The 16055-nt window shown below is 60.8% G+C and overlaps 1 gene segment (V, D, J or C); it reads left to right on the top strand.

Annotated features, from left to right (window-relative positions):
• The first annotated feature begins 1172 nt into the window (after positions 1–1172).
• Positions 1173–8221, top strand: LOC144319961 (Ig alpha-1 chain C region-like). The segment is given in 4 exon segments: positions 1173–1182; positions 6696–7001; positions 7236–7583; positions 7785–8221. Coding segments are annotated over 4 exon segments (1053 nt in total).
• The last annotated feature ends 7834 nt before the right edge of the window (positions 8222–16055 follow it).

The following is a 16055-nucleotide window of genomic DNA, read 5'->3' as shown; positions in this document are numbered from 1 at the left end:
CCTTCCTCCCATCCCCTGGACTGGGGGTCCCTCAGGGCAGCGCTGAGCGTCTCCCTTGTCTGACTGGTGCCCCAGTTCAGGAGACCTGCCTTGTGGACCCCAGCTCGAGGACAACCAGAGCTCGGCTCACACAGGCCCCGGGCACCAGAGACCCCTGCACAGGGGAAGAAGGCATCTGCCCGAGCCTGGGAGGAGGTGTGCCGGTCACCGGTCAGGCGGGGCCAGCAGAGGCCTGTCACATGGGGAGCACAGCCTGAGAGCAGGGCGTGGGGGACAGTACCAGGGATGCTACCTTCACATGCCCTCGGGCACCAAGAAACCACCATGTCAGGTCCCTCTGTCCCTCTCTCTCTCCCTCTCTTATGAACCCAGCACAGTGGGCTGAATGCTGGTGCCCAGAGGCTATGTCCACCCCCAATGCCGTGGCACCTGTGGATGTGACCTTGTTTGGAAAGGGGTCTTTGCACATCTGATTCAAGTCAATGAGCTTAAGATGAGAAGCTCCAGGCTTACACCCGATGTAGGTGTCCTACAAGACGCACACAAGGAGACACACAGACGCAGAGGGGAAGCCTCATGAAGATGGAGGCAGAGGCCGGAGGGATGTGGCCACAACCCGGGAGCGTGTGGAGCCCACAGAGGCTGGAAGAGGCAGGAAGGACCCTCCGTGGAGCCTGTGGGGGGAGGGCGGTCCTGTCACCCCAGACCTCAGACATCTGGCCTCCAGAGCTGGGAAGGGAAATTTCCACTGCTCAAGTCCATCTATGGCCCTGTCACAGCAGCCCCAGGACACTTGCACATGCAGCCAGAAGGGCTTGGCCAAGAGGAGGTTCAGGAGACTCCTGGGTCTTTTCAAGCCACGTGGGCCCAGTGCTATCCAGAGCTCCTGACCCTGCAGGGTGCTGGTCACACAGGGCACATCCCCTTAACCCTGAGGTGGCTGAGTCACCCTGGGGATGGCCACTGACACCTGGAGGGAGCTGGGTCACACTGGGCAGAGGCCCTGATCATGGAGGGTGCTGGGTCAATGTCAGCAGAATGCACTTCAGACCTGTTTCCTGAGTTCCCAGGGACTCATTCATGGCTGCAGCCAGGTGAGCAATACTGTGACATCACCTCCAGGGCCAAACGACACCTCTTCTGCCCTGTGTTCCAGGCTGCCTGTGCCCACGATGCCCACAGGTGGGTGCCTGGGCTGAGGAGCAGGGCGGCTGATGGAGAAGGTGGACCATCTGCTGGACCTGTGGGTGTTGCCCACCCTGCCTCTCATTTCTCCTGCTCCCTGGGCCCGGGCCTGCTTTGGGGGGACTCCAGTGCTTCAGACCCTCAGAGGCTGTGGAATCCAGGGTCCAACAGGCAGGCAAAAAGGGAAAGCTCCAGGGGCGTCATGTGCACAGCAGTGTTCACAGGGTGGAGGCGGGGGACAAGTGGCACGCGGCCTGGGAGGAAACATCCCCCACAGGTGATGCTGCTGCAGGGACCCCGGGGTTCTTAGTGAGGCCCCCCACTCCTGGAGCCGGCCGCAGTGTGTGCAGCACCCTGGGCTGCCTTCCCTGCATCCACCTCCTTCTCCCCCTTCCGCCTGCCCGGACTCCCCATCCCTGGGCCACCCCAGCCCACAGGGAAGACAGGTTAGCAGACACCTCCATTCAGCCTGCAGCTTGCTGCCACTCCCCCTGGTGGTGTCCTTCCTGGGGGTGGACCAAGGGCTCCTGTGTGTGGCTCCAGAACCTTCCCTGCTTGAAGGAGTGAAGGATCAGATGGGCACAGACACCAGCTGGGCCCGATCTGCACCAGGGACAGCCACACAGTGTGCAGGGGAGCAGACACGTGGGTGCCACCTGGGCGCCAGCAGGAGAGCCCTGGGCTGGGAGGGTAGGACATGGGTGGCCCCGCAGCTGCCCCCTACCCCTGAGCTCCAGGGGCCCAGACAGGTACAGCCTGCCACCCCCGCCACCTGCTCATAGACCTGGCTGAGGAAGGCAGCCACTGGTCATGGCCAGACTGGACTGGCTTTTCACCCTCACACCCGCCCCTGTGGCCATAAGGCCTACTGAGGCCCGCAGGTCCCCCAGGGGTCACTCTGGGCAAGCCTTCTCCCTCCAGGGCACGTTTGCCAGCCTTCACTCCATCTCCACCTCCCAGACCATCTCTACATCAGTGTCCCTGAGCCCCCCACCGCGTCCACCTCAGCCTTCGCTTCCTTGCACCTCAGCCTCCAGCCAGCCACATGAAGCAATGACCTCCACTGGGGCACCTGCCTCGCACCCACATGGCCTCAAGCCAGAGTCAGACTCTTGGGGGTCTCACAGGCCAGGCCACATACACCTGGCCCCACCACAGACAGACCACAGACCAGACATGACGTGGAGGCAAGCAGCCACCACTGTGGGACAGGAAGTGGGCAAGTGACCCCGTCTGTGGGCCAGGCACAGTCATGCAATCCCTCCCAGCCCACCCCTCACAGCCTCAGCCCGCCTATAGCGGCAAATGCCCCAGAGCAGGGCAGGGGGCTGCTGAGACCACAGGGCCGTCAGGCAGGCTGACAGGAGGCCTCGGCCCCATCCTCACTCCAGTCCCCTAGGGAGGCAGGCTGGGGGACATGCAGCAGTGCACCACCTGGCAGAGGGAGGCCGGGCCTCTCAGATGCAATAGACCCCTGGGCGGCCTACAGCAGGTGGGTCCGAACGTGGTCCAGACCTTTTCTCCTCAGTCAGACCATCCTGAACGCTGCTGGGCCCAAGAGGATGGAGACAGGCAGAAGGGACAGTGAGCAGAAGAAGAAGGGAAGATGGGCCTGGAAGCCATTGAATCACAGAGCAGAGAGCTGGGAGAAGCACAGTTGTCTAGACTACCGGGGGCTACTCTAGGCTGGGCTGGGCTGAGCTGGGCTGAGCTGGATTGAGCTGGGCTGAGCTGGGCCGAGTTGGGCTGAGCTGGGCTGGGCTGAGCTGGGCTGAGCTGGGCTGAACTGGATTGAGCTGGGCTGAGCTGGGCTGGGCTGAGCTGGGCTGAGTTGGGCTGGGCTGGACTGAACTGAGCTGAGCTGGGCCGAACTAGGCTGATCTGGGCTGGGTAAACTGAGGAAGGCAGCCACTGGTCATGGCCAGACTGGACTGGCTTTTCACCCTCACACCCACCCCTGTGGCCATAAGGCCATAAGCTGAGCTGGGCTGAGTTGGGCCAAGCTGGGCCGAGTTGGGCTGAGCTGGGCTGGGCTGAGCCAAACTGGGCTGGGCTGGGCTGAGCTGGGCTGAGCTGGGCTGAGTTGGGCTGGGCTGGACTGAACTGGGCTGGGCTGGGCTGAGCTGAGGCAAACTAGGCTGAGCTGGGCCAAACTGGGCTGAGCTGGGCTGGGCTAAACTGAGCTGAGCTGGGCTGGGTTGGGCCAAGCTGGGCTGAGTTGGGCTGAGATGGGCTGGGCTGAGCTGGGCTGAGCTGGGCCAAACTGAGCTGGGCTGAGCTGGGCTGGGCTGGGCTGAGCTGGGCCGAGTTGGGCTGGGCTGGACTGAACTGGGCTGGGCTGGGCTGGGCTGAGCTGAGCCAAACTAGGCTGAGCTGGGCCAAACTGGGCTGAGCTGGGCTGGGCTAAACTGAGCTGCGCTGGGCTGAGTTGGGCCAAGCTGGGCTGAGTTGGACTGAGATGGGCTGGGCTGAGCTGGGCTGAGCTGGGCCAAACTGAGCTGGGCTGAGCTGGGCTGGGCTGGGCTGAGCTGGGCCGAGTTGGGCTGGGCTGGACTGAACTGGGCTGGGCTGAGCTGGGCCGAAGTAGGCTTAGCTGGGCCAAACTGGGCTGAGCTGGGCTAGGCTAAACTGAGCTGAGCTGGGCTGAGTTGGACCAAGCTGGGCCAAGTTGGGCTGAACTGGGCCGAACTGGGCTGGGCTGAGCTGGGATGGGCTGAGCTGGACCAAGCTGGGCCAAGTTGGGCTGAACTGGGCCGAACTGGGCTGGGCTGAGCTGGGATGGGCTGAGCTGGGCTGAGTTGGGCTGGGCTGGACTGAACTGGGCTGAGCTGAGCTGGGCTGAACTAGGCTGAGCTGGGCCACACTGGGCTGAGCTGGGCTGGGCTAAACTGAGCTGAGCTGGGCTGAGTTGGGCCAAGCTGGACCAAGGTGGGCTGAGCTGGGCTGGGCTGGGCCGAGTTGGGCTGAGCTGGGCCGAACTGGGCTGGGCTGAGCTGAGTTGTGCTGAACTGGGCTCAGCTGGGTGGGGTGGACTAGGCTGAGCTAGGCGAAGCTAAGCTGGACTAAACGGCTGAGCTGGCCTGGGCTGAGCTGGGCTGGGAAGAGCTGAGCTGAATGGGCCAAGCTGAGCTGAGCTGGCCTGGGCTGGGCTGGGCTGGGCTGAGCGGGGTTGAGCTGAGCTACACTGAACTGGGCTCAGCCGGGTGGGGTGGACTGGGCTGAGCTGGGTGGGCTCGACTGGGCTGAGCTGGGCAAAGCTGAGCTGGGCTGGGAAGAGCTGAGCTGAATGGGCCAAGCTGAGCTGGGCTAAAATGGGGTGAGCTGAACTGGGCTGGGCTGGAGTGAGCTGGGCCGAGCTGAGCTGAGCTGAGCTGAGCTGAGCTGGGCTGAGCTGGCCTGGGCTGGGCTGGGCTGGGCTAAGCTGAGCTGCACTGAACTGAACTGGGCTGAGCTGGGCTAAACTGGGTTAAGCTGGGCTGAGCTGAACTAGGCTGAGCTGAGCTGAATGGGCCACGTTAAGCTGCCCTGAACTGGGCTGAGCTGGGCTGGGCTGGGCTGAACTGAGCTGAGCTGAGCTGAGCTGAATGGGCCAAGCTGAGCTGTGCTGAACTGGGCTGGGCTGAACTGGGTTGGGGTGAACTGGGCCGGGCTGACCTGGGCTGAGCTGGCCTGGGAAGAGCTGAGCTGAATGGGTCAAGCTGAGCTGGGCTAAAATGGGGTGGGCTGAAATGGGCTGGGCTGGAGTGAGCTGGGCCGAGCTGGGCTGAGCTGAGCTCGGCTAAACTGGGCTAAACTGGGCCGAAGTAGGCTTAGCTGGGCCAAACTGGGCCGAGCTGGGCTAGGCTAAACTGAGCTGAGCTGGGCTGAGTTGGACCAAGCTGGGCCAAGCTGGGCTGAGCTGGGCCGAACTGGGCTGGGCTGAGCTGGGCTGAACTGGGCCAAGCTGGGCCAGGCTGGACCGGGCTAGGCTGGGCTAGGCTGAGCTGGGATGAGCTGAAATGAATGGGCCAAGCTGGGCTAAACCGGGCTGGGCTGGGCTGAGCTGAGCTGTGCTGAACTGGGCTGAGCTGGGCTAAACTGGGTTAAGCTGGGCTGAGCTGAACTAGGCTGAGCTGAGCTGAATGGGCCACGTTAAGCTGCCCTGAACTGGGCTGAGCTGGGCTGGGCTGGGCTGAACTGAGCTGAGCTGAGCTGAATGGGCCAAGCTGAGCTGTGCTGAACTGGGCTGGGCTGAACTGGGTTGGGGTGAACTGGGCCGAGCTGACCTGGGCTGAGGTGAGCTGAGCTGGACTGAGCTGAAATGGGTTAAAATGGGCTAGGCTGAGCTGGGCTGAGCTGAACTAGGCTGAGCTGAGCTGGGCTGGGCTGAGCTGGGCTGAATTGGCTGAGCTGGGCTGAGCTGAGCTGAGCTGAGCTGAACTGGACTGAGCTGACCTGAGCTGAACGAAGCTGAGCTGAGCTGGGCTAAACTGGGCTGAGCTGGCTGGGCTGAGCTAGGCTGAGCTGAACTGGGCCAGGCTAAACTTGTCTGAGCTGAGTTGGGCTGAGCTGAGCTGGGCTGAACTGCGCTGAACTAGGATGAGTTGGACTGAGCTGGTCTAAACTGGACTGTATTGGGTTGAGCTGGGCTGTTCAGGCTAGTGACTGAGGTGAATGTAAAGGAATAGGTTGGGTTTGTATCACCCCCCAGAGATTCAGTCCTCAGCCCCGTTTTTCTGCATGTTCTTAGGGGTCCATAGGGTCATGCTAGTTAGGTTGTACCCATAATGCCCTCTTTCCCCACCATCACTTCAGGGAATTGGTCCTGTATATGTGGGTAGACCACACTCTGTATTTCTGGCTTTTCCAGCAGGGACACCTTTGGATGGAGTTGGAATTGGGCCTCTAACCTCCAAAACCTCATAAGCCACAGAGGTCACCTGTCAGTAACAGGGAGGCTAGACATGGGACTAGTGAGGGTGGGTGGTTTGACTGGGACCCTGACTGGTAAGAGGAAGGGGGTCCCAGAAGGAGCCAGTGCCTTCTCCTCCCCTGTGTCACCCCCTACACAGCCTTGCTTCAAGCCTGGGCTGCTCTGTCCTGGTCCGTGCTCTCCCTCTGGGCCCATCTCTGGTGATACCCAAAGCCCAGCAGAGTGCATGTCTGGGCCCACTGCATGGATGGGAAACTGAGGCTCCAGGAGTACCTGCAGACTCAGTGAGTGGGAGAGCCACATTCAATAACCACAAATCCAACCTGGGGGTGGCTTGAACCAGAGGCCCTCCCCGAGGAAGGTGGCCATGCTAGAACCCTGACGAGCATGTCCAGAAACAGTGCAGTTGGACTCAGGCGTGTCGTTCTGACCTCAGGTCCTCGGCATATGAGCTGCATGACCTTGGGGCTGTCACTGACCATCTCTATGCAGTTTCCTCTAGTGCAAAGAAAAAATAGCCCTCACCCTGGCCTGTGAGGCCATGTAAGGGGTCCAGACAGCACTGGCCCACCAGCTCACAGAGTGTCCTGTGTCACAGAGTCCAAAACCAGCCCCAGTGTGTTCCCGCTGAGCCTCTGCCACCAGGAGTCAGAAGGGTACGTGGTCATCGGCTGCCTGGTGCAGGGATTCTTCCCACCGGAGCCTGTGAATGTGACCTGGAATGCCGGCAAGGACAGCACATCTGTCAAGAACTTCCCCCCCATGAAGGCTGCTACTGGAAGCCTATACACCATGAGCAGCCAGTTGACCCTGCCAGCTGCCCAGTGCCCTGATGACTCGTCTGTGAAATGCCAAGTGCAGCATGCTTCCAGCCCCAGCAAGGCAGTGTCTGTGCCCTGCAAAGGTCAGAGGGCAGGCTGGGGAGGGGCAGGGGCCCCACATCCTCACTCTGACCCTCCACTTGGAGCCGTGTCCCCAAGGACACTCCACGGGGAGGACAGTGGGCTGCTGGGCTGAGCTCCCAGCAAGTGGCCAAGGTGGGGCCTCCATGAAGGACCTGGAGGGTGGCAGGGGGCAGGCAGGCAGAGGGTGCACACTGACCTGTTCCAATCTCTCTCTCTCTCTCTCTCTCTCTCTGCTCCTGAAGATAACTGTCATCCGTGTCATCCATGTCCCTCGTGCAATGAGCCCCGCCTGTCACTACAGAAGCCAGCCCTCGAGGATCTGCTTTTAGGCTCCAATGCCAGCCTCACATGCACACTGAGTGGCCTGAAAGACCCCAAGGGTGCCACCTTCACCTGGAACCCCTCCAAAGGGAAGGAACCCATCCAGAAGAATCCTGAGCGTGACTCCTGTGGCTGCTACAGTGTGTCCAGTGTCCTACCAGGCTGTGCTGATCCATGGAACCATGGGGACACCTTCTCCTGCACAGCCACCCACCCTGAATCCAAGAGCCCGATCACTGTCAGCATCACCAAAACCACAGGTGGGCCCAGACCCTGCCCGTGAGGCACTGCTTGGCACACAAAAGTTTGTGAGGCAACTCCTAAGCCTGCTTCCTTCCTCTAGCCCCTGGGCTTGGGTGCTCCCACCCACATTTTACAAAGGGAAACTGTGGCATGGGGTGCTATGGGGAAGAAGGCTCTTCCCCCACCCCAGATCCCTGACCTGGCTCTCTGTCCTGCAGAGCACATCCCGCCCCAGGTCCACCTGCTGCCGCCGCCGTCGGAAGAGCTGGCCCTCAATGAGCTGGTGACACTGACGTGCTTGGTGAGGGGCTTCAAACCAAAAGATGTGCTCGTACGATGGCTGCAAGGGACCCAGGAGCTACCCCAAGAGAAGTACTTGACCTGGGAGCCCCTGAAGGAGCCTGACCAGACCAACATGTTTGCCGTGACCAGCATGCTGAGGGTGACAGCCGAAGACTGGAAGCAGGGGGAGAAGTTCTCCTGCATGGTGGGCCACGAGGCTCTGCCCATGTCCTTCACCCAGAAGACCATCGACCGCCTGGCGGGTAAACCCACCCACGTCAACGTGTCTGTGGTCATGGCAGAGGTGGACGGCATCTGCTACTAAACCGCCCAATCTTCCCTCCCTAAATAAACTCCATGCTTGCCCAAAGCAGCCCCGTGCTTCCATCAGGCCGCCTGTCTGTCCATATTCGGGGTCTGTGGCATACTGAGGCAGGGGTAGAGCCCAAAGAGGAAAGGGTACCTGCGCCCCTGACCCTTTTGGGCTTCACTTGTCTTGCTCAGCCTGGCACCTCAACGTGCCTTTCACACCCATGGGTTTGTGTGTGTGTGTGTGTGTGTAAGAGTGTGAGCATTAGTGTGAGCGTATGGTGTGCATGGTAGTTAGACAAGCTGGGAGCAAAACCTGCAGTTGACAGTCGGGGGGGAGCACAGCACAGTGGTAAGTCCTCTGGGGGCAATGATGCGGTTGCTTGTGTCTCAGAAAATGCCTCTAGGGGCAGCCTTGAGGGACCAGAGGGAGGCAGGAGAGCAGGTGACCAGTGAAGAGGCTGGTATCACTGTCAGGGGTTGAGGCAGGATTCCAGAGGGACCCACACCACCCTTGGTGGGTGCGGTGCATGCAGTTGCCCCACTGGTGCACTGGACAGGGAGCTGCCCTGTACCACACTGCTCTGTACATGGCTCACTCACAGACACACACAGCCACCCCCTCTATGCTCATGCTCACGCATCTGTACACACACCGGAGCCCTCCAGCTGCAGGAAGTTCCTAGCCCAGCCCCAGCCTCAGGAAGGTGAGGGGGATCCCCACCCTAGCCCCAGCAAGATTTCCCAGGCCCAGGGCCACTGCCCCAGGCCTTCCCTGTGTGCCCCACTGACCCCACACAGGCAGCCTTTACCCCCCGCCTGACCCCCAGACTCAAGTCTCCCATCCCTTCCTGAGCCCAAGGATAGCCCAAATCACAGATAGGGTAGGGGTGGGGGGCAGGTTAGAGAGGAGGCAGCAGAGAAAACTCCCACCCAGGGCCCCTGTGCAGCTGCTCCTGGATGGTCTGGTAGAAAGGGAGGTTTGAGGAGACAGCATAGAGGTGGTACGGGGACACTGTGGGACACCTGGCCTTACCACTCCCACAAGGGGGCAGCGGGGCCCCTGCTCTTGTCTCAGACACCTTCTGGGCTTCCCCGTGGGACCTGGCCTTCTGCTCCTCTCTCTGCTCCCAGGGCCAAAGTGAGGTGGGACGGACCCCCCCACACACACACCCACAGGCTCACTGCTCCCCTTTCAAGGGTCTAATCACCAAAGGGTAATAGAGGGAACAACAGGTTCATTGCAGGGGAGGTGTTGCCATAGAGAAGGTACTCCAGCCACCAAGGGAGCTAGCACCCAGCCCGAAGCAGGAGTATTCTAGAGAGGGGGAGGGGAGGAAGAGTCAGTAGATGGACAGATCATAGGACATGTAGTGGATGGAAGCATGGACAGATGGGTGGATGGAGGGAGGGAAGAAGGGATGGATGGACAGGTGGGTGGATGGAGGGAAGGAGGGATAAATGGATGGGTGGATGATGGATGGATGTATGGATGGACAGATGGATAGATGGGTGGGTGATGGATGGATGGTTGTATGATGGTGATGGATGGAAAGATGGACAGACAGGTGATGGATGGATGGACAGATAGATGATGGATGGATAGATGGATGGATGGATGGATGGATGGATAATTGGATGTGTCAGCAATGACAAGCAAGTCCAAATCCCATTTAACATAGAAGGTCTGTGCCCTGGGATCCTGAAAATAGCCTGTGCTGGTGGCCTTCACCTGGGCCTCCCTCCTGCTCCTTGTAGCTTATCAGCCACATTCCCTGGGAAGGCAACGTGCCTGTCTAGCCCTTGACACATTGAACTACAGACCCAGATTTATGTCTCAACCTGGAGCACCCTGAGGGTGGCAAGTCTGGTCCTCTCTGGTGCCACTCAGGGTCCAGACCAAGGCCAAGCCAAGAGCAAGGACTTGGTGAGCAAACACATGGAGCTGGGATCCAGGAGGCTTTGGGTTTGAGCTCTGTTTACAGCAGCAGAGCCAGTGCCCACCCTCTTGCCTTGCCAGGTCCCTCTCCCTACGGTTCTGTCAGGACTCCTTTAGAGATGGGGGTCCTTTGGGTGTCTAAATTACTCTAAGGGCCCCAGCCCCGTCCCTGGGCACCTGTCACCTCATCCTCCCCAAGGCAGCCTCAGACCTCAGAGAGGGCACCCCCATTGCCCCTGTCCTGACCCTGAGAGTGTGTGGGAGGGGAAGGCATTGGCTCAGCCCCCGTCCATGCAGGCATGGGCCTGGCAGACTCACAGTGTCTTGCAGGTTACCGGGAGCCACTTCCCTGGCTGGTGCTGGACCTGTCGCAGGAGGACCTGGAGGAGGATGCCCCAGGAGCCAGCCTGTGGCCCACTACCGTCACCCTTCTCACCCTCTTCCTACTGAGTCTCTTCTACAGCACAGCACTGACTGTGACAAGCGTGCGGGGCCCAACTGACAGCAGAGAGGGCCCCCAGTACTGAGCAGAAGCCAGCCAGACACAGGTAGGGGTAAGGAGGCAGAGTGCTGGGCTGACTGGGGCAGGGAGGTCGCCCACCAGGGCACCTGCCTATTCCCCACCCCTGGGGGTCTGACACTGAGGATTATGGGCAGTCCTGGGGTCAGAGCTTAGATATCTCCCAGCAGCATCTGGGAGTTAGCTTCCCCTGGGCTCCAGTCACAGCAGGACTCGATCCATCTCCCCTGAGGCAGGCAGGGTGAGGGACAGGGCATTGGCGAGGAGTTCCCCTGGGCCCTGATCCCACTGTGTTTGCAGGGAGGAGTCTGGAGGAGCCTCCTGGAAGCCCAGCTGGATGTCAGAGCTCAGCCCTGCTCAGAAGCTGCCCACCCGCCCCACACACAGGCCTTGCTGGTGCAATAAACTGATCTCAAAGGCAAAGGTTCTCAGACTCTAAATGAGAGGAGGGGAGAGGAGAGGGATAGAGGCTTGGGAGAGGGGGAACATCAGCCTCATGACCCAGGTTGAGGCTCCCTTCACCTATAGTCTACCTGATCTGGTCCTGCATAAGCCACAGGCTTAGGACAAAAGTCGTCCTTCACCAAGGACAGTATGAAACAAAACCTTCCTAAACACTGCACCCAGGACCTTTTCCTGGTCACTGAGCCCTGCTCCTCATCACCAGGCCCTTGTCATGATCACTGAGCCCTGGTCCTGGTCACTGGGCCCTGGTCCTCATCACTAGGCCCTGTCATGATCACTGAGGCCTGGTGCTGACCATAGACCCTAGTCCTCATCACTGGGCCTTGGTCCTTGTCACTGAACCCTGGTACTGGTCACTGAGCCCTAGTTCTCATCACTAGACCTTGGTTTCATCACTGGTCCCTGGTCCTGGTCACTGAAACCTAGTCCTGGTCATGATCACTGAGCCCTGGTCCTCATCACTAGGCCCTGTCATGATCACTGAGGCCTGGTGCTGACCACTAGACCCTAGTCCTCATCACTGGGCCTTGGTCCTTGTCACTGAACCCTGGTACTGGTCACTGAGCCCTAGTTCTCATCACTAGACCTTGGTTTCATCATTGGTCCCTGATCCTGGTCACTGAGACCTGGTCCTGGTCATGATCACGGAGCCCTGGTCCTCATCACTAGGCCCTGTCATGATCACTGAGGCCTGGTGTTGACCACTAGACCCTAGTCCTCATCACTGGGCCTTGGTCCTTGTCACTGAACCCTGGTACTGGTCACTGAGCCCTAGTTCTCATCACTAGACCTTGGTTTCATCACTGGTCCCTGGTCCTGGTCACTGAAACCTAGTCCTGGTCATGATCACTGAGCCCTGGTCCTCATCACTAGGCCCTGTCATGATCACTGAAGCCTGGTGCTGACCACTAGACCCTAGTCCTCATCACTGGGCCTTGGTCCTTGTCACTGAACCCTGGTACTGGTCACTGAGCCCTAGTTCTAATCACTAGACCTTGGTTTCATCATTGGTCCCTGATCCTGGTCACTGAGACCTAGTCCTGGTCATGATCACTGAGCCTTGGTCCTCATCACTAGGCCCTGTCATGATCACTGAGGCCTGGTGCTGACCACTAGACCCTAGTCCTCATCACTGAACCCTGGTACTGGTCACTGAGCCCTAGTTCTAATCACTATACTTTGGTTTCATCACTGGTCCCTGGTCCTGGTCACTGAGACCTGGCCCTGGTCATGATCACTGAGGCCTGGTGCTGACCATTAGACCCTAGTCCTCATCACTGGGCCTCGGTCCTTGTCACTGAACCCTGGTACTGGTCACTGAGCCCTAGTTCTAATCACTAGACCTTGGTTTCATTACTGGTTCCTGGTCCTGGTCACTGAGACCTCGTCCTGGTCATGATCACTGAGCCCTGGTCCTTATCACTAGGCCCTGGTCATGATCACTGAGCCCTGGTCCTTATCACTAGGCCCTGGTCATGATCACTGAGGCCTGGTGCTGACCACTAGACTCTAGTCCTCATCACTGGGCCTTGGTCCTTGTCACTGGACCCTGGTACTGGTCACTGAGCCCTGGTTCTAATCACTAGATGCTGATCCTCATCACTGAGCCCTGGTCTTAATCACTATGGCCTGGTCCTAGTCACTGGGCTTAGGTCATGATCACTGAGCCCTGGTCCTAGTCACTTAGCCCTGGTCCTAATCACCATGGCCTGGTCTTAGCCCTAGGAGGAGGCTGAGTCATTGTGAGCACAGTGCAACCCAGGCCAGGTGGCCCCACTAGAGGACACTGGGCTTAGGTCATGATCACTGAACTCTGGTCCTCATCACTGTGTACTGGCCCTGGTCACTGGTCTCTTGTCCTGGCCACTGAGCCCTGATCCTGGTCATGATCACTGAGCCCTGGTCACTGAGCCCTGGTCCTTACATTGTTCCCTGGTACTTACCACTCAGCCCTGGTCCCAGTTACTGTGGCCTGATCTAATCACTGGGCTCTGGTCCTTAACATTTTGCTCTGATTACTTATCAACAGTCCTAGTTACTGAACCCTGCTCCTGATCACTGGGCCCTGGTCCCAGTCACTCTGCCCTGGTCCTGATCACTAATCCCAATTCCTGGTCACTGAACCCTTGCCCTAAAAACTGCGTCACAGTGTTCATTACATATGCAGGAAGTGACCCAATGTCCATTTATTCTGAGTTGGAGCCCTTGTTCATGGCTTGCATTACAACTTAGATCTGGAGTCCTGTTCCCATGTTCTGGGTCCTTAGTCCTAACCCTCATCAGAAGTGATCCACAGTAAGGAGAGGGAGCCCCTCAGACAATCCAAGACCCTCTTGGCATGGGCACTGGACAGAGGATGAGATAGTGACCCCCAAGTCCGGTTTCATCTTTTCCAGGGCCCAGAGGGGCATAAAGATGCTGACTTGAAGGAAAGAGAATCAGCCCAAGTCCAGGGCCCGGGAGGCATGAATGAGCTAGACCCCCAGGCCATGAGGGTCACCAGTACAGGGGTGCCAGAGGGAGGGGGCTCAGGTACAGGAGTGGGAACAGGGGTAGAGGCGATGGTGTCTGTGTTCTCTTGTTTTTCTCATGTTTGTCAGTCTTCACCTGCTGAACACCCAAAATAGCCCTAGGAGGGGGCTGAGTCATTGTGAGCACAGTGCAACCCAGGCCAGGTGTCCCCACCAGAGACTGCTATTCCAAGAATCAGGCCCGAAAACCAAGACCTGGGCAGATGGCGGGAGGCCTGAGCAAGGGAGGTTCCCCAAACCTGCAAACCACCCCAGCCCCCACCTCATGTGGGCCCCCATCAGCCAGGGTCTGTCCGGGGTCAGCATGGATCACCTGGGACAGCAAACACCAGCCTGGGATCAGCCAGGGTCAGCCAGGGTCAGGACTAAGAGAGGCCAAGTTCAGCCAGATTGAGACAAAAGTCATCCTATGTCGGCCAGGGTGAACCAGGGTCAGCCAGGCTCAGACCTCGGGGGGCCAAGGTCACCCAGATTGAGACAAAGTCACCCTAGGTACGCAGGCTCAGCCAGGGTTCTGCTCAGATCCGTGCAGGACACTGTGACACCCACACCTTCAGGCCAGATCAGTGGGGCTCCTGAGGGTATGGGACCCACGGGCGTGCAGGCCCTGAGGGCTGAGGTCTGTGCCCACAAACAGCCAGGCTGGCTGGCACCCCAGCAGCCATGCTCTCCGGGCCATGCACCAGGACAGGCGCGCTCGCTCCACGGGGCTCACGGCAGGACCCACATCCCGCGCCGGGGACCCCAGGGTCCGGGATGGGGGCGGGGACCATGGCAGAGTCGGTAGCGACACAGGGAGTGGGAGAGACAGAAACAGAGGGCAGGACACTGCCCAGGCCCCGGGGCCCAGCCCCACATGCACGCACTCACGGTTGGGCCCTGACCACCACCTCCCTCTGCACTCTCGACCTAACTCACCCCCTCACGTCCACAGAGGGGGGCGGCCAGATGCCCACGTGCCTATGTCCGCATGCCCACTCACACTGCCCCCTCCGCACCCTGGGGGCTCGGGGTCCCTGCCGCGCCCTGTGGGGCTGAGCGGCACACCCGGGTGTCTGGGTCCCTAGACCAGCGCCCCGTGCACCTCGGGGGCCCAGCTGCCAGGGGGCACCTGCCCTGTGCTCCACGAAGGCCCCCGGATGGTGCAGGGACACGAGGGCGGAGGTCAGCCACCGCGGGAGCAGCTGAGCAGTCCTGGGCAGAGGCGGGTGCGGTGTGCGGGTGGGGCAGGGCCGCTTGGGCACCCACGCGCCCCTCGGGAGTCTGGCCCCCATGGCCCCTGGGACGCCCACCCAGCCCTGCGCCCTGCGCTCTGTTGCTGTGCAGGCCCGAGCAGGCCTCTGGGCCTCAGGGGGGAGCACGCAGGCTGCATGGGTCCCCAGCAGGGGGCTGGGAAGAGGGGGCCCCTGTGGCAGGGGACACGGGAGCTCTGGTGCTCTGAGGCCCTGGGACCCCAGCTGCTGGGCTCAGGCCTGGGGCTCATGCAGGGGCCCCCACAGGGGGAGGACACCTGGGGCCTGGCCTTGCTGCCCTGGGGCCGGTGCCTGGGGGATGACCAGAGAGCAAGAGCAGCACACGGCACAGCCTGACGACACGGGTGGACACTGGGAGGGCCTCAGGACAGGGGTGGGGAGTTCCAGAGTGGCGGAGGCCTTGGGGAGTCGCGTGTGGGTTCGGGGTCTGCGGGAGGGATCCCGGAGCCACCCAGAGAGGCCGGGCTGCGTGAGGAATGGGGACAGAGGAGCCGTGAGGCGGGGGCCTCTGGGGGAGGCGGGCTCTGCTGGCACCGAGCTCAGGCCCCGAGGCGCTGCCCCCTGGAGAACAGGGGTCGGGGGTGCGGGTGGGCCACGCGGGGGCCAGGCCCGCGGCTCTGCTGCGAGGGAGTGTGGAGGCCGCGGGGTGTTTTGATGCTCACAGCACGTGTCTCAGACGTGACCAGGGTAGAAGGGCGAGCTGGCGGTGGCCGGCGGGGCGGGGCGAGGGGCGGGTGGCCCGGGTGCAGGGCCCGGGGGTACCGACTCTCGGTTACGGGGTGAGAGCGCCGCTCGGCAGGGGGTCGCTGGCGCTGGGACGGCGTCGTGGGTGACATGAGCTGATGGCCCTCCCCGGGGCAGCAGGAGTGATGTGTAGACATGTGGGGTCACCGTGTCCCTCACCTGACCCTAATGATCGGGGCCGTCACCTCTCTCAGGGACGAGGGCCCCACGTCGCCTCTGCCTGGGTCCCCACACACACGCCAGGGGCATGAGCATCCTGCCCCCACCGCCCCTCCTGTCCTGCTCTCCATTCAGGGCCCCCCGACCACCCTGGCGGGGGAGGACGTGCGGCAGGGGGCTAGGAGTCAGGGGCCCCCTGGGTGCACCCTGCCCCGCAGCCCGGGACACCCAGACCCCGCCTGCAGATCCTCAGCCTGGGCCCCTAGAGGCAGCCAAGCTGTGCTGTC

The sequence above is a fragment of the Canis aureus genome, chromosome 9 (assembly GCF_053574225.1).
Source record: "Canis aureus isolate CA01 chromosome 9, VMU_Caureus_v.1.0, whole genome shotgun sequence".
NCBI lineage: Eukaryota > Metazoa > Chordata > Mammalia > Carnivora > Canidae > Canis > Canis aureus.
This window is presented reverse-complemented; position numbering and strand designations above follow the sequence as displayed.